We start from the raw sequence: 18279 nt of genomic DNA, 5'->3' as shown, positions 1-18279 counted from the left end.
TCGAAATATACCTTTTTTAAATCGCAAGTTTTGTCGAAATTTTGTGCGATAAAAATATGCATCAAACTGTCGTTTCAAGGAAAATAATTAAATTGATGCTGAAGTTTAACAAAAACATATTATTATGGAAGAACTGCTAATTCCGACTAATTTTAAGGCGACACGTGACACCAAAATAACCGTTGGGATCCAATAATACCGCGATTGAAAACTTCAACAAATTATTTAGTGTTGGCACACAATGGTATTTTAAAGGAGGTAAAACTGGGCAATATATGTGCATTATGTTTGACAATTTTATTGCCGTTGGTTTAACGGAATACAAAAAGTGTCACTGGTTTTGTTCAAGGCTGCGGACTCGTGTCTCGAGTAAGACTGGTCCTAGTCCCGAGTCCGACGTGCGCAGTACTAAATTCGAAACACTCATAAGGCCGCAAACTGACAATTACAAAGATGGAATTGCATATGGTGGAACTTTCCTAGTCACATATTGTGAGTGGATGAGTTGTATTACAACCCTATGAGTGGATTGCTCGAAATTTACTCTATTTTAATTACCTAAATTGGTAAAATACAGGCTTTAAGTGGATTTGGAGTCGAACTCGGTGGAATGGGCAAATTTGCCGAGTCGAACTCGACTATATTTTTTCGGCTGAGGTTGGATTTGGGTTGTTTTTAACCGACTCCGCAGCCCTGGCGCTTGTGTGCATTTTTATTACACGCCCATGAGTGCAAAGAAATAATTTATCTATAATCGTTCAAAAAAAAAGTCAAGATCGTAAAAAACCCTTTTGATATCATAGCGAAGTTAAATAGCCTACTACTTTATTACGAGAGTATCCAAGATAAAGAGACACTCATATTGTACGTTTGCGTTTCTAACGGCAAAATCGCCAAAATAAAAACAGCCACCGTTGAATAGTTTCAGGTTCCAAGGACGGCGAGACAGCGCGTCGTATATTTGTCCCTAGTCTTTGTGAATAATCACGTTTCAGCTCTTCTTTGTCCAAACCTTCCGACGGTTGGTGGGACGCGTTGCTACAAACCAAGCGTTACCAAGCGTTGGACGAAAAATTCGCAGCGCCAACTTGCTCGTATCTCACCTTCTCAGTTAAATTATTTTTAAACAGTAGCGTTTCTAACGGCAAAACCGCCAAAATAAAAACAGCCACCGTTAAATAGTTTCAGGTTCCAGGGACGGCGAGACAGCGCGTCGTATATCTGTTCCCAGTCATTGTGAAGAATCACGTTTCAGCTCTTCTTTGTCCAAACCTTCCGACGGTTGGTGGGACGAGTTGTTACAAACCAAGCGTTACCAAGCGTTGAACGAAAAATTCGCAGCGCCAACTTGCTTGTATCTCACCCTCTCAGTTGAATTGGCTTGTAAGTGATTTAATTAGGTTCATTGACGACTTACAAGCCATAAATCGAAGCTTGGATGTTAATTTCCATTCTTGCGCAACATTTTACAGGAATCAATCCGGGAGCATTTGTACATCAACATCGCAATACGGCGACAAATATTTGTGGTTTGCACTAAAGCAGGCCTTTTACTTATCGGTGTTGCATTTCCCCATTTAATCATTCACAATAAAGGAATCTTAAAACGACCAAAATAACAAATGTTGTACAACAACTACACCCTTAAACCGTTTCAAAGAAATCCAGGTGTATAGTGAGTGTCGGCTGATACCTGTGTTCTTGGCTCTGTATGATAATGTCGATATTGTTTTGTGCGCACAATTGTTCGACTTTCTTGTGCTTTATACTTTGCTTTCTCAAACTCAGTTATAGTTATATTTTCACAGAAGTTAAAATTCCAATAACTGATTTTGTTGCATTTTTTTAGATAACTTTGTATTTGTTAAAACTTCTGAATCATTTAACCAATCGAACACTAGTTGAAGAATGTCCGGCCCTGGCCACCCCAACCAAGTAAGTTTTTTGAAAAAAATTAATTTATCTATAGAGTGTTCTAGGCAACAGGGGACGTGGCGTTATTTTGCACAATGTGCGCAAAAATGTGCGCGCGAAAATGTGTTTTTCCAGAATGTGCGCACATTTTTACGGCGTTAATGTGCGCACATTTTCGCATGCACATTTTAGCGCACATTGTGCAAAAACTCTTCGCATCCTCGTCTCGTTCTACGAATGTCTGATATATTGACGGATCCAATCCAATACCCGATAGCTACTAATTTGAAATAGGTATTTGAGACATGAATTGTGATTCAAAGCTGTGATTTCTATAAGAAAAAACAATTTTTGAAACAAGATTTGTTTTTCCAGTAAATAGTAGGTTTACAACTAAATGTTATTAAATCTTAGCTCTAAAGCGCATTTTGGCCCAAATAGCCGGAAAAATACGTTCAAATTTAATATGTTTTCTTGCTAGAGAAAAGTAACATCATTTGTTAGGATTGGATTGCAGTAGTATTTTATAAGCACCGGGTGTGACAATAAAATGTCAAGTTTGGACATGCTACCGATTTAAACCTTTATGTAAAGCTGCACAAATTTTGAAGAATATGCAGGTTTAAAAAATATCTCCTTTCGGAGAGCTTTGAAACGATAAATTAGGACAAATCCGTAACACGAGAATACATTGAAAATGCCCTATCGGGCTATAGCAGATGAGCTGTACGATTTGCTTCCTATTATGCTATTTAAATGTAGTGAAAATAAACTCTTCTGTTTTTGTTTTTTTTTCGACGTTTGGCTACCTATCCAGTATCTTTCATCAGGGAATGTAACAACACCACGCAAAGTAAAACGACACAAAAAAGGAGATAAAAGTGCCGACGTTCAAATTAAAAAGAGATAAGGACGTCAATAAAAAACTCAGTTGTGATCTTTTTACACTCTTTTCCTGGATAGGTAGCCCAAACGTCGGGTAAAACAATTAAGTACTGGAAGAACTTATTTTCAGTAAACAGCATATTCAATACACATTATAGATTTCTTCATAATTATTGAATTTTTTAACAAAAATTGAATATGCTTGTTTGTTTTAAGTGAAATAGATGTAAAATGAACAGAAACTATATACATTTTAAGATGTGGTAAACATTAACGTGTTTATACAGGGTGGAAATGCACCTCAGCTTCCACCGGCAAACAACCAACCAATCAATATCCTGCCTGTAAACATTGGTGACGTTTACGGTCATCAAGGTCCCATACAAAACCTCCATGGCGACGTTCATATATATGGCCAGCTACAGGGACCTGGAGTGGCTGCCGACTCAACAGCGACCTCATCTGACAAAGGTTGGTGATAACTTCGATTTAATACTAATGCCCAAGTGTGGGTTGCGCTACAGCAGGGCTGCGGGTCGGACTCGGGACTCGAGTAAGACCACGTTAAACTACTATGAGTCCCGAGTCGGACGTGCGCATGCGCAGTATACCATATTACAAAACTGACATGGTTACCAAATGTAAATCGTAAAGGTGGAATAGCATATGTTGTATATTTTCCAACCATGTGTTGTGAGTGGATGAAGTATATGAACCCCTATAAGTGGTTGCAGAATATCAACCATATAATTACGTAATGGGTGAAATAAAGGCTGTAGAGTCAGGGCTGGACTCGGGACGAAATCTCACGCTTAAACGGACTCGGGTTTACTTTATTGGCCGGAGTCGGACTCGGGTTATTTTTAACCGACTCCGCAGCCCTGCACCACAGTAGTGATTTATTTGCGTGCATAAACGCGACTGTTTCTTAAGTTGCCTGTGATGGATTCCAAAAACAGTTTTGATCGTTTTTTTCTTAACATTAAAATCGGCTAGAATAGATTGATGCAGAGCTGTGTGCGTAGCCAGGTGATATTTCACCGTGGGTATACGAAATGACGTCACTCGAAAATACTTTCATGACTTATCATGAATACAAATAGATAAAACACAATCATCACACAACAGTTGTGAGGCCAAAATTATGATTCGCATGTAGCTTTAAAGCGCATTAGCAGCTTGACAGAAATGGTTGCGTTGTATGGAATACAAAAATTTTAAAATAAAATCTCAATTTTAAACAATATAATAGTATCCCCATTTTAAACAATATAATGGCATCCCCATTTGAAACCTTTTCCGGACAAAATAAGCGTTTTTTAACTGATTAGTGTAATTTAAGGGTTTTCGCATTTACCAATAATTAACGGCAAAAAGTAAGTCATGGGGAGGGGTATGCCCTCGTTTCATTTAAATTGTTATACGACGGCGTTAAATTAATCCTATAATCATGTTGATATCGTTTGCTAGAACGATTTCCGATATTGCTCATCCCAGTATAAGCCTTTTGCTTGTTAAAGAGTTCTTAAGTTGGAGATACATCAATAGAGATTAGCGATTATACAATAAATAAAACAGTGTAGGTAACTTCGTGATTCGCGTTGAAGTAAATTAAACACTAGGCGTTAACCATTTACTAACTGTTCGGTGGCTGGGATAAGCTAAGCGTGCAGAGCAAAATGTTACGCTACATATTATACCAAATAAGTTATACATTCATATGTGCTAGTTAACTCACGTCATAAAACAAAATGTATTATATTCGTTTTATTCCTGTCTGGTTAGCGTTCATGTTTAAAGAATAGTTTTTTTTCAGCAAAATCATGGCAAGAAAAGTCTCAGGAAGCAGCTGATAAGGTCATCGGAACTCTACCAAGCAACCCAGTTCCTCTTGACATCATTCGGGATTCGCAAGAAACATTGGAAGAGTTTGGTTTAAAAGGATTGAAGCAACTCAGAGACAACCAGGACAACTCAACCACGCTTAAACTCAACCAACTATTTACTGCTGCAAAACAAGAAGCAATCGATGAAGCTAAAAGAAAGAAATATAGCAATAAAGCTGCAAATGACGATTACGTGGAGAGACATGGCAATGTGGTCGGTATGACTGGAATAGCGGGAATTGGAAAAACTACAGCTATTATACAAACATTAAAGGAGATTGTAGATGTATTACCTGCAGATGAAAAAGGATATTGGCTTTTTAAATACTTGAAGACTTTAGATCTTAATAAAAAAATGGGCGTTTTGGAATTGCTGTCATCGAACCCAAACTGGAAACACACAAAGGAAATAGATGATCAAATACTGGAAAGACTTTCCAAATCCAACAAGCTGTTTATCTTCCTGGATGGTTTGGACGAACCTAGGTTCAAGGATCTTGATTTGGATGCTCCAGTGATCGGATTGTACGATCGCGCAACGCCGGTTGTCATTCTGCAAAACCTACTTCGTGGCGACATTCTTCCAAATGCTCACAAGCTGCTTACTTCACGACCGGGAGCTTTTCTTAAGCTACATCCAAATTGCAAGCCACATTTTGTTGTCAAGGTAATCGGCTTTAACGAAAGCTCTCAAGATTTGTATTTTCAACAAATTTGCCCAGAGAAAGAAGAATATAATAAGGTCAACACGTCGCTTGGTCAAAACCCACATGCAAAGGCTTTGTGCTTTCTTCCTATATTTGCCAAAACAGTCGCTCCTTACATCATAAAGCATGGCACTAAAGATGGCAATTTTACGCTCACAGATGTGTTTGCGGCTTTTGTGGATGATTGCATTCGCTCGCCTAAGTTTAAGGAACATCCAAGAATTTTACGCAAACTTTCAGACTTGGCTTTACACGGAATGCTCAACGACAAGATCATGTTCGACGAAGAAGTCTTTGATGAAGTCGGACTTAATTCTGAAGGAATGGAGGACTTTCTCAACATGCAAGTTTTCTCTAGCGACCTCAACCTTCGTATACTGGAAGGGGATAAAGTATTCTTCTTTATTCATTTGCTGTGGCAAGAATTTTTTACATCACTCAAGCTGTTGTTCGATACAGACCTGGCTACATTTTCTGGGCTGCTACAAAGCATGGAAAGTAATACTTGGGAAATGGTTCTTCGGTTTCTTTTCGGGTTGCTAAACACGGGACTCCACCGTAAGCTAAAGCCTATTTTTAAAATCTCTTCCACCGATGTTGCTAGCAAAAAAAGTTTGCTAAAAGGCTTGATTGATTCGCTTGGATCTCAACTTTTATCAAACGATGACGAAAGCTTTAACTCCAATTTGTTTAAGCTTTGCAGTTTGGCGCAGGAATCCAACGATGAAGAAATCACCGCGAAAGTGGCCGATTCCCTCCCTGGAGAGCTTCGTATAAAGTATGGAACGATCCTTCCCAGTGAAGTGTCAAGTCTCTGTTACGTGCTTCGAGCAACACAAAGGGAGCTGGTCATCAACATCGTGAACTCTTCCTACTCAGTCACATTTACCGGCAACGGTTTAGAAATGTTGATGGAGACATTGGCGAAAACCAAACACACGGTTTGTGAAGTTTTACGGTTTCTAGTCGTTTTAATTTTTATTCACTATTTCATATAAAATGCAACAAAGCAGCGACAAACGCCAAACGAACCCTGCACCGTTTTAAAGCCACACAACATTTAACTTTCTGAAGCAGGAGTCGGCAACCTTTTTCTAGTCGCGGACCTGACCCAAATTTAAAAAGGGCTCGGCGAGCCGTAATAAATATAAACTTAAAATTTTCCTAAAATGTTGAGTTTTGTGCGCGAAAAAAATCTTGAAAAAAGAACGGTAAAGCGTTTTCGCCTAGCGCTAAAAAAGTCGTTTGTGGATTAAAATCGATTAAACATTGTGCAAATATTTGATGTTCGCGGGGGTAGCGAAATAACGTGAGGTTCATCGAGTGTGTTGCCGCCGATAAACATAGTTTAATCATAAGCGGCATTAATGGTTCTCTATTTGGTTATGGGTTATGGTTGGGATAACTAATGTCTGTTAACTGTAATTGAACCTTTCAGTGTTGGTTGTTACCGACAATCAAATACCAGGGTGGAATAATGCTGGATTAAGGTGTAAATTCATTAATGGCAATATAAAAGTGAAAATAATGATATGCGCTAAGATAGCGAAACGTCCATGGTGATGGTACTAGTTCATGTACGTCGCATTTGGGCCGAAAAAAAAAATGCGCAAAAATTAAAAAAAAATTTTTACATTAAAAAAATGTTTATAAAGTAGACAATGAATTTTGGCAACGGCCTCTTGCCAAGTTGTAAAAGAGGTGGAGGGCCGGATAAATTACATTGGCGGGGTTGCCGACCCCTGCTCTTAAAGGTACTTTAAACTTCTATCGCCACATGATGGCAGTAGAGTGTCCCCGAGTTTTTTGACATTAGTGGACAACTTGTTTTTTCGCAACGGTTCGCTTTCCTGTTGTTTACCGAGAATTGATGGCACACATATTGCTGTAAAGTCGGCAAAAAATATTCATGGTCTAATGTTACGATGTTTAAATGGCGTTGTTATGCCGAAAAACAGACCGCCATTGCTCGCTTCTGAGATAAAACCGGTAAAATTAGAACAAATAACCAACGCGGTTTGAACAACTTTATTGCGTAATAAAATGCGGGACTTTAATTGAGTCTATTTAGCTAAAAACGGAAAAATGCATTTTTGTTTTTGTTTTGATTTTATAAACTAACATTTTTCTGTTTTATTTTCTGGTATAACCCTCTTAATTGGCGCGACAAATTATGATTTAACAGTTTTTAATTTTGTTAATGCACATTAGTTTGGGATGTTATACTCTGCAACCCTCGACCCCTTCGTAGTCACTGTCTCCCCTAAAGCGTAAAACGTTTCCACCCCCAGCAAGTATCTATTTTTTTTAATTCCGTATCCAGATTTTATTATTTCGTTGATGATACTAACTGGAAACGTTTTAACGCGAGTTTCGTGTTTAATGAGGAGATAATTAATTTACAAACACAAAAACAAAGTTTTAAATAAAACAAAGTTCAAGCAAGCGAATTTTTAGGAGCAATAACTACAGTTTGAGTTTTAAAACTGTTCGTATCTCATGCCTTAACAATGTGCGTACTCCATAGCTGAGTTAATAGGAATTTTAGTAAAATTGTTTTAGGCGCATAAATATTATGGCATTTTAACTTTAGGAACGATTCAATTAATTACAGTTTACAATAAAACGTCATATTAACCCGCATTTTTTGCTTCAGCGACTTTGCTTAAACTTTTTAAACCACGTCATTGACTAAAGGTAGCCAACAATGGCGGACGAGGCAAACTTATCGGCGCATAAGTTTGACAACCTCATCTATCTGGGCAGCGCACAGTCCAACATATCGTGTTGTTATTTTGTAGATGGATGAAGTATATGTGAAGACAACTGGATCACGTGACTTCGTTGCCTTGTCCATCGGCGTCCATAAGATAAACCGCCTGTGGTTGGACAATACGAGCGATCTGTCCGGTTTCGAGGTTCTTACTGAAGCAATCGCACGCAGAGAAACACCCGTAAGTTAACTTACGTAAAACGATTGACATGATTATGTCATAATGGTCATTATTGCGATTGGACGGGCGCGATTATCCAAGCACACTATCGACAATCAAGCGGATAGGGAAAGTCCCTGGGTGAAACGGGAACGCGTGAAACTGATAAGGGGCATCCCCGTGGGTCAACCATTGCACAAAGGAAAGTCCCACCAAGCATGGGTAGTGTTTGGGATGTTCGTAGTCACCATCCAGATTTTAATATTTCGTTGATGATAGTAACTGGAAACGTTTTTAAGCGAGTTTCGTGTTTAATGAGGAGATAATTAATTTACAAACACAAAAACAAAGTTTTAAATAAAACAAAGTTCAAGCAAGCGAATTTTTAGGAGCAATAACTACAGTTTGAGTTTTAAAACTGTTCGTATCTCATGCCTTAACAATGTGCGTACTCCATAGCTGAGTTAATAGGAATTTTAGTAAAATTGTTTTAGGCGCATAAATATTATGGCATTTTAACTTTAGGAACGACTCAATTAATTACAGTTTGAAATAAAACGTCATATTGACCCGCATTTTTTGCTTCAGCGACTTTGCTTAAACTTTTTAAACCACGTGATTGACTAAAGGTAGCCAACAATGGCGGGCGAGGCAAACTGATCGGCGCATAAGTTTGAGAACCTTATCTATCTAGAACAGCGTTCAGTCCAACATATCTTGTTGTTATTTTGTAGATAAAGCAAGTATATGTGAGAGCAACTGGATCACGTGACTTCACTGCCTTGTCCACCTGCGTCCATAAGATAAACTGCCTTGTGTTGGACAATACGAGCGATCTGTCCGGTTTCGAGGTTCTTACTGAAGCAATCGCACGCAGAGAAACACCTGTAAGTGAACTTACGTGCAACAATTTACATGGTTTTGTCACAATGGTCATTATTACGATGGGGCGGGCGCGATTCTCCAATCACACTATCGACAGTCAAGCTGATAGGGAAAGTACCCTGGGTGAAATGGGGACGCATGAAACCGATAAGGGGCATCCCCGTGGTTCCATTGCACAGGGGAAAGTCCCACCAATCATGGGTAGCTGGGTCAAGTGCCTCGGAACCAGGCTGGTTTAGTAGTTCAAACTTAAATAACTTTAATCAATTGCACGACAAATTAAGATGTTTATTACCGTTTTATATTTTGTTAATGCATATTTGTTTGGGATGTTATACTCTGCAACCCCCGACTCCTTCGTAGTCACTGTTTCCCCTAAAGCGTTAAACGCTTCCACCCACTTTTGGATTTTTTAACAAATGGATAAGTTTTAAATATATTATCCAGATTTTATTATTTCGTTGATGATACTAATTGGAAACGTTTCAACGCAAGTTTCGTGTTTAATGAGGGATAATTTTTTGTACCAATAAAAAAGCAATTGTTTTTTTTTTTAAAACACAATAGAAGCAAGCGAATTTCAGGTACATTAAACCACAGTTCGAGTTTTAAAACTGTAATTAGGAATTTGAGTAATATTGTTTTAAACGCATAAATATATGGCATTTTAACTTTTACAACGACTCAATTAAGTATACAGTTTGAAATAAAACGTTATAAGAGCGATCTATCCGGTTTCGAGGTTCTTCTATTTGAAAAAAACACCTGGAAGTCTTTCGTGCAACAATTGACATTTACATGGTTTTGTCACTACCGCAATTATAATTCGCCTAATTGTTAAGTTTATTGACTTTCAACTTAATTTCATGAAAAAATGTATTTTGTTTCTCCGTCATTCAGCGAATATGATATTTTGTACCCGGAGAGTTTACGAACCAATGAAAGATGCACACACGTTTACTTGTCAATTCAACTGAATAAAAACGACATTTTTGGAAAGACAATTTGTGACGTTTTATGCAGATTTCACATTCCGTTACATAATACTCGATATTCAAACGCGGTTCAAAAATCTGGAAAATCAATTTTTGTAAAATTGCTTAACTGAATTATGAAATTGTTCGGTATGTTTAGTTTCTACGGAGCCTTATTACTGCTGTGGAGTCAATGTCAACACAACACAATTGTCAAAATCAGCTTGATAAACTCATTTTTTCGTGCTTCGCGCCACCAACAGTATAGATATTATATTTTTTTTCAAATTGTCTCACTGATATGTATTAAAAAAGACCAAATAGTTTTTCGTAGGGGAAAGCAAAAGGGAATGACCAAAAACGCCTTTATATTTTTTAAGTTGCCCAAACTTACATTTTGGAGTGTGCGAAGAGACGCACGACGCCTTCGGGCTAAAACAATTTGATCAAAGTGGGCTAAACCTAGAAACATCATTAGATTCGCGCGGAACGCTAAAAAAATGCATTTACTTTTAGGCAAAAAATACAGTTTGTTGGGAGGGCATAGCAACGTATTCTACCCAGCAAAAAAATAATTTTGCGTTAAAGACACAACAGTTTCTTGTTTATCCCATACTATTCCCGATGTTGAGGGGGCAAATGCTCCCTATTGCAGGCACTTATGGTCCAGGATTAACAGACAGCACCTTGGATGTTATGGAAGCTAATAGAGGGGAGATACGTAACAGTTAAAACTTCTTGTCATTGTAGATGGAATTGTTGGCACTGTTTGTGAGCAAGCTGAATTCACGTGGTTTGAGTTGCCTGGCAACAACTGTACACAACATCAACCGGCTGTGTTTGGTTGAATGCGGAATCGCTGGTTCTGATCTTCAACCTCTAACTGACGCCATATCACGAATGAGTCGACCTGTAAGTGTGTGTTGAATATTGATATAACATTAAGATGGATAAACCAGGCAACAGCAATGCGTGTAAACTTTGGTAACTGAACCACTGTCTGGTGTACAATCGATTTTTTCGTAAACGGAATTTTTGTGACACTATTACTAAGTAATTACGGACAGGGGCGATGGCCGGGTTTTTGTTTGAGGGGCATGAAAAAATTGCAGATATGATGTCACAATGTTACGTCATATCGTGACGTCACAAGTAACGATATAGCGTTACGTCTAAACGTGAATATTTTTAATATTACGGTATAACGACGGAAATCACTCGCGTGCAGCGTGAAAAAATGTCTTTGTAAAGTTTAACTTTCCCAAACTTTAATTTTCGAGGGTGTGATAAGACGCACGGCGCCCATGGATAACCGCTTTTATTGCGAAATGTATTTGCATTCACTTCGTTACAATAGGCAAAATACAGTTGGGGGAGCCATGGCCACGTGCACTCTCCCATGGATCCACCCCTGATTACTGGCCTCTAAAATGAACCTTGCCTGGGATATTTATTCTTATTGCACTTCTTCTCAATGGACCTTTATTAACTAGACATCGATTTTTGATTGGGTTTACTTATATATTCAATTTACCAACCAAAGCTTCTTACGATTATTAGCTCGATAAACATGTTCCTGATAAAATGATTGCACCCCAAAAAAAATATCCTACTTTTGCGCAAAGAATATTTCTGCAAATTGGTAGCGACATTTAGTGTTTTTTTATTTGCTACATCGCTGATTTTGCATAGCTCGATTGTTTGAGTGACTGTCCCGGTATGGCCGAGGTCATTAGTTCGAATCTCACCGTAGGTTATTTTTCTTGCGTTGCTTGCACGAAAATATTTGCAAGACCAACTGAATATGTTTAGACCTTCTAAATAAATAGCATTCGGCGGTAGTTGCTTTTTCAAACGGTAGGCCTAAGTCGTGGAGATATTTATTTTCGTGCATTCAGTGCATCATATTAGACTGCAATTCAATTTATTTGCCCAAAATTTATACAATAATATTTTAAAGTAACACCGCAATATTATTGTTATTAAATTTGCAATTTTTATTTAATGCCAGTTTAATTCGTAAAGCTTTAGTCTATCGCCAAGCGAACGGATAAGAACAAACAGATTTTAGTGGGCGGGTTTACGTTGAAGTACGAATGCCCGTTGACGATCTTGGTCCCTGACTTGGTTGGCCACCCTAACCTAGTTTAAAACCTACCCGGGTATAGTTACAATAATTTCAGACAAATACGTAAAATGTAAATTAATCTAGCAGCATGTCAAACCATGGTTCTTATAGTTTAACCTTATATTTGTCCATGCAAAATCAACAAGGTTACACATGCTAACTCAACGCAAATTGTGGATTTATAAAAAAATGACAATATTTACAACCACTATAGGCATTCAATAAATTTTCAGCTGCTATAGTTAACCAACGTCCCATAAAATTATTTTTTTCCACAATTGTCCCAATAGATTTTATACATCCCAGAGTTTTTTTCTGACCTATTACGAATAGCATTTTTTTTGGTGTAAGTTGCGAATATGCATTGTTTAATTTGGTAGAACCTGTATGCAGCCTAACACTTGCTTGTGTCTTACATTATGTTGTGTTTATGTAGCTGATGAAGTTGAACCTGAACGGCAACTACTTGGGATCGCTAGGACTCGATTTCCTCCGAACTTGTGCCCACAATGTACAAGAGCTGGAGTTGGATTATTGCAGTAAAGCTGATGTGGATTCTCTGCGCAAGGTAGGCACTCAAAATTTTGTAATATGTTGCCGGGGCAACGTTGCGACACTAGTGACGTCAGTGTTTTTTTTTTTTTTTTTTTTTTTTTTTTTTTTTTTAATACCTATCTCCAGCTTGATGGTATAGTTAGTGGCGTTCAGGCGAATAATTTGTGAAGTAAGGCGCTTGGAGGTCTGACCTTTTTGCGATCGAATGCATTCGCTTGTTTCTCGCTGAGATCAAGTTTGCTTGGATCTGTCCAGGCCCGACTGAACTAAGAAGCAGAACTAAAAGCAAGAAAAGCTAAACACAAAGCTTCGGGTTCAGAACGAAACAACCTGACTTGACTCGTGCGAGTAACGAGTAGAGCGAGTTGCGCAATAACGAATCCACGAGTATTCGGTTAATATGACTTTACTTGTATAATGACATTTCATGTATTTTTAAATAGTGGCAATTGCATGTCAGATAAGCGCATGTTTTAATTTCAAATGTGATAACTTTTTTTTAGTCTGACTGACGCCTGTTGTTGTTACACAAATACGCGTATATCCGCTATAGTAAGTTTTACTTTTATAAATAACCGACCAAACAAACAATACGAGTACTCAATGTACCGAGGTAATCTCTGCATTTTTGTCGCCAAGAGTAACTCTTAAGTAGTTTGATCAAGCACTTAAACAGAACATAGAATCGTTACATAATCGATTAACGTCTTAAAAATCTGTCTCCACAGTTATATCAAGAAAAGCAAGCGGAACCAGAAGCAAGTCAAAGCCAAGAAACATCCACTGAACAAGATGTGGACGATGGGACGGATCATGTAAGAACATTTCAACGTTAAAGTACCAATACATGCTTCTTACTGGTCATACCAATGTTGTGTGAACACAAGAAACCCTAGTCGCGTATGTAAATAATATCAAAATAACTTGGGGTTTGTTTTGCTAAATTAGTGCGTTTCTTTATTTTAACAGGTATCAACAGAGAGTTCAACACAAAGGTCAACTCAGGGGTCAACGCAAAGGTCACCCCAGGGGTCAGCTCAGGGATCAACAAAGGGAGGTCGGAGGTCCGTTGCGGATTTGGCAAAATTATTTGAACAACTATAACTTTATTTCAGATTAATCGCAATTGAGTTCTTTCTCATCCAATAGTTTTTGCAATATTTTGTTTTATACAAGAGAGCGATTAACAATATTGTCTTTTCTATAGAACCAGTTATGTTTTCAAAAATGATCCAAATGATGTCGTAAGTCTCTCTAAACAACAACTGAATAAACCGATTTGCAACCAATACTTTCATATTGTAACAGAAATAGTTGACTAAAACGTACCTGTGGTAAAACGATGGAACCAACTACAGCTACAATACTCCACACATTTAATCAACGTTATATTCGTTTAATGTTTAGGTTGTTAATACAATTTTATTACGCGCTGTGCCAACCTCTTTAGCTCTCCTGGAGCTTATTTATAGTATTCCTGTCTAAATCAATGTGCCTTGGCAATTATTTAACATGTCGCCAACTTTTGGACAAACGTTGTATTTGCATAAAAATCACGAATTTTAACTAGTTTTTTCGACTGTCTATTAAAGTAAAAGAAAATGTTGTGTTGTCACACTTTTTCATTTTCGTTTTGCCTAAATATTATTGATTTTTTGTTTTATTGTTCTTCTTTTCATTATTATTACGATTCACAAACATTAAATGTGTTACATTTTTATAAATAAATCGTGGTCGATTGATTGATAAGCCTAACCTGAATATGCCGGTCATTTTAAAAAAGCTTCTAGTTTTGAAATTACGAAATGTGTTAGGCCGAAGTGAAGCTACATAATCGTCTTTGTCATCCACCCTTTCCACTTTAAACTTACGCCTCTTTACCTTTGCTACTGGTCACATTGTAAACTAATTATGCGGGTTAAATGTAAAATAACAAAAAAAACTTGAAAAGCACACTATCTACAATGTCATTCTTGCCACAAATAACTGCAAAAAAAACTCACACAGAAATCCTCAATTTGTCTTAGCATAAAACAAACTTGCCTTATGCTCGTTAAATAACTGCCACGATATTATCAGGCGATAGAACGACAACATTTGCAGATAAAAACCTGTATATAACTACAACATTAGAGACATAGAACGACAACATATGTACATAAAAACCTTGACAAATAGACCGTGGTTGGAAATGTGTCATTGAAGTGGGCGGCAAAATCATACTGGTCATGTATATTGGTTTGGCGGGCATAAACTATTCTCGCTGTCAGATGTCTGTGGGCCGGTGGCACAGTCACCCATATTACTAAAAATAGAGAACAAAAAGCTTAAATACCTTATACAAGTAGACTTGCAGCTTTCATCAGCAGCAAACTTATCACAGAATTAAACCATAACACAACACAACTAGCTCAACTGATGATCAAATGCTTTTCTCGTGTGATTGCTTACGGCTCATTCTGCACCAAACTGATTGCGTTTGCTTCGGCGCCTTTAAATCGTTTAGCTCAACATAAATCGGCCAGTTTAAATGGCCACTTCTAAAGCAACCGGCTCCCTCCTTTTTCATCAAGTAAATTTTGGGTGGGGTATAAATGTCCCCGTGCTTCAAGGTACAGGGGTGCCAAGATGAGGCTTACAAATGCCAGAATAAGGCTTTTTATTCTTAAAATACAATGTTTTAATAAAATTTGAATTGTTTGCCGTATAAAGTAAGGTATATTATGTTAATGTAATAGAAATGTGACTAAATATGGATAGGGGTGCGCCAATTTTATATTTTGCGCCCGGGCGCAAAATACTCTGGCCATACGCCACTGGGTACAAGCAGGCCCTTATAAGGTGTGTCCCTAAAAATCCAGCATTTTTATCCCGATTGAGTTATTTCTGTGTTTCTCAACAAACCTTGGCTCAAGTGCTACGTAATATCGTAAATGGAACGCGAGAAATTTTAAGTTTTATGCGTGAGTTTAGCGAAATTAACACAAATGTAAAAATATTGTAATTGCTGTGAGTTGTATTCTCTATCTGCCACAATAATTTGGCCTTTAATATAAAATCGAGTGTCACTGGAAGCTAGGTTTTTAATTTGTTACTTTAGTCTTGTTTTAATTCAGGGGTTCCCAACCTTGTTACGATCTCGTACCAGTTGGACGCTCTGTACTGCCACGCGTACCACTTTAGCAGAAAAAATATTTAATTGATTCCTATTTTTATCTATTTTTAGCTTACAACTAGCATTATTCCACGCTATTTGTAGCTTACGACTTAAGCTATAAAACAGTCCATTATATCTATCAAGAGCAATCATTTGGCATAATTAACGCCCACAGTCTCACAGCATTGTACACTTTACAAAGCAACTGTGCTCCTTGTCAACAATTGACACAGCGTGTATTTTGAAGATTGCGTTGTTTCGAAACAACAGGAATAGTTACGTAACAATAAGAATGGGCTTCGGGTAATTTTTTTTTATTTAAATAAAACAAGAAAACAAAATATAAAGTTTTGAATCCAGGGTTTTGTGAAAAAAAACGGAAGCTACTCGAGTACCACCTGAAAAACCTACGCGTACCACTAGTGGTTCACGTACCACAGGTTGGGAACCCCTGTGTTGATTGGATCAGAATGGCTTGCTGTGAAACCCGGCGGTACGCAGCAAAACTAAAAGCCACTATGCGATGTACACTGCCGGAAAAACGCACCGGTAAAAAAACGAGACAGTGACTTAAATGTACGCCAGGGCTACCAGGCGCGGACCTAGGATGTTTGTTTGTGGGGCAATGAATTGTTTCGAATATGACGTCACAAAGCTGCACAACCAACCTCAAGAAAACCAAACAGTTGGTTTATTTCCAGGTTGGAGAAATGTTGCTTTTAATACGAAAGTTACATTACAAAGCTGTAGCACGAAGCGAAAAATTGCCTTTATATCTTTTAAGTTGTCAAAGGCATTTACATGAGGTGATGAGACTAACGACGCCTTTGGTCTAAAGCAACTTTAATAGATATACAAGAAGCTCAATTTTGAGATTCGCGAATTTTTTGCATTTATAATAGTTCCACTAAAGACAAAACATACAGTTTTTTGTCAAAATACTTTAGCTTTTTTGTTCCAGTAAAATATGAAGAATAACTAAACCATAAAACATAGATACAAAAAACGGCTGTATTTACAAATACGATGCGTTTCTACACAGTATTAAAATCTTTGTGATTTTTACAGTTACCTATAACATTTGGGAGGCATTGAAAAAAAAAAAAAAGTCTATGTTAATATTAAAGAAGAGTATAAAGTAAAAGTGTAAGTATAAAGTAAAGTGTAAACTTTGAAACAGAACAATAATGAAGAAATAATTACACAGTAAAAATGGAAAAGTTAGCATTTGCGCAAATGGATGACAAAACTGAAATATTTGTTCTTCCTGTACAACATACCTTCTGCATAGCTATGTAAGCCCAGAATACAAAGAGAGCTCTATTGCGATGAGATTCGAACCAAACGAAAGCTATCTTTACACGCGGGAAAATAAAACCGCTCAATGCTTCTTTGTAAGCCCCGAGAGAATGTCAAGGGAGCCGCGAAACTTTTTGTAATATTGGAAAAGAAATTATTTGTATTACCAATATGCATAGACACAATCGTTTTAGACTTAAATACGCACTATCCATTAAAAATTATTAATATTGAGACATTTAGATACAGTTTGTAGTGGATTTAGGTTTATGTACTATATTTCTGGATAACACTAAATTACGCTAAAATTCTCCTAGAATTTATTTTTTTTTTGGGGGGGGGGGAAACTATATTTAGCATTTTTGATAAATTGTGACAATCACTAAAGCAAAGCTAAAAAAATCTATTTGACCTGTTATTGGTGCATAACACCCAAGGGGCACGGAATGGGTCGCTTGGATTCTCTGCCACATTGTTCTTTGCAAGTGAAACTGGAAACAAAAATACAAATTGTAAACGATGAATTTAAGCCAGGGCTGTGGAGTCAGGACTCAACAGAGTCGGTTTATTTTGCTGGGGTAGAGAACACGGGGCTTAAGTTAAGACTATCCTTATGGGTTAATGAATTATATGGTCGAACTCCTGACTCAAGTAAGACTACGCAAACATAAGAGTCCCGAGTCAGACGTGCACAGCACCAAACTTCGAAACCCAACAAAATCAACATGGCAAACAATTTTTCCCATTGGTTAAGAAACACTAAAACCTACATTTACTGATGTAACACTTTTAGTTAAAGTTGTCCATTCTTACTCAAGCGGTCCATAGCAAGGCCATTTTTGATGCCAGAGTTGACGTGGTAGATGGGAAGTGATCCATTGACCCTCGGAACTCGGTCGCACGTAAAGGAACTGGTGCTTTCATTGTCCGAAGATTAATCCCCTGGAAATTCATAT

General features: G+C 37.6%; 1 protein-coding gene across 1 annotated transcript; it reads left to right on the top strand.

Moving 5' to 3' along the window:
* The first annotated feature begins 1908 nt into the window (after positions 1-1908).
* Positions 1909-14016, top strand: LOC146137272 (NACHT, LRR and PYD domains-containing protein 12-like). The gene is made up of 10 exons (XM_083393808.1): positions 1909-1935; positions 3087-3270; positions 4616-6333; positions 8194-8346; positions 9060-9212; positions 10935-11096; positions 12749-12880; positions 13596-13682; positions 13837-13931; positions 13983-14016. Exons 1-10 carry the CDS (start codon positions 1909-1911, stop codon positions 14014-14016), a joined length of 2745 nt encoding a protein of 914 aa, XP_083249934.1.
* The last annotated feature ends 4263 nt before the right edge of the window (positions 14017-18279 follow it).

The sequence above is a fragment of the Ascidiella aspersa genome, chromosome 7, assembly GCF_963924565.1.
Source record: "Ascidiella aspersa chromosome 7, kaAscAspe10.2, whole genome shotgun sequence".
Classification (NCBI taxonomy): Eukaryota; Metazoa; Chordata; class Ascidiacea; order Phlebobranchia; family Ascidiidae; genus Ascidiella; species Ascidiella aspersa.
The sequence above is the reverse complement of the archived record's forward strand: the minus strand, read 5'-3'. Positions and strand labels throughout refer to the sequence as shown.

What these genes read in the sequence shown, in the direction of transcription:
- LOC146137272 (XM_083393808.1), top strand. Translation starts at nt 1,909, where the DNA reads ATGTCCGGCCCTGGCCACCCCAACCAA. An exon ending in TCGCACGCAGAGAAACACCC is followed by an intron (nt 8,347 to 9,059) that starts GTAAGTTAACTT and finishes GTTATTTTGTAG; the next exon opens with ATAAAGCAAGTATATGTGAG. An exon ending in TATCACGAATGAGTCGACCT is followed by an intron (nt 11,097 to 12,748) that starts GTAAGTGTGTGT and finishes GTGTTTATGTAG; the next exon opens with CTGATGAAGTTGAACCTGAA.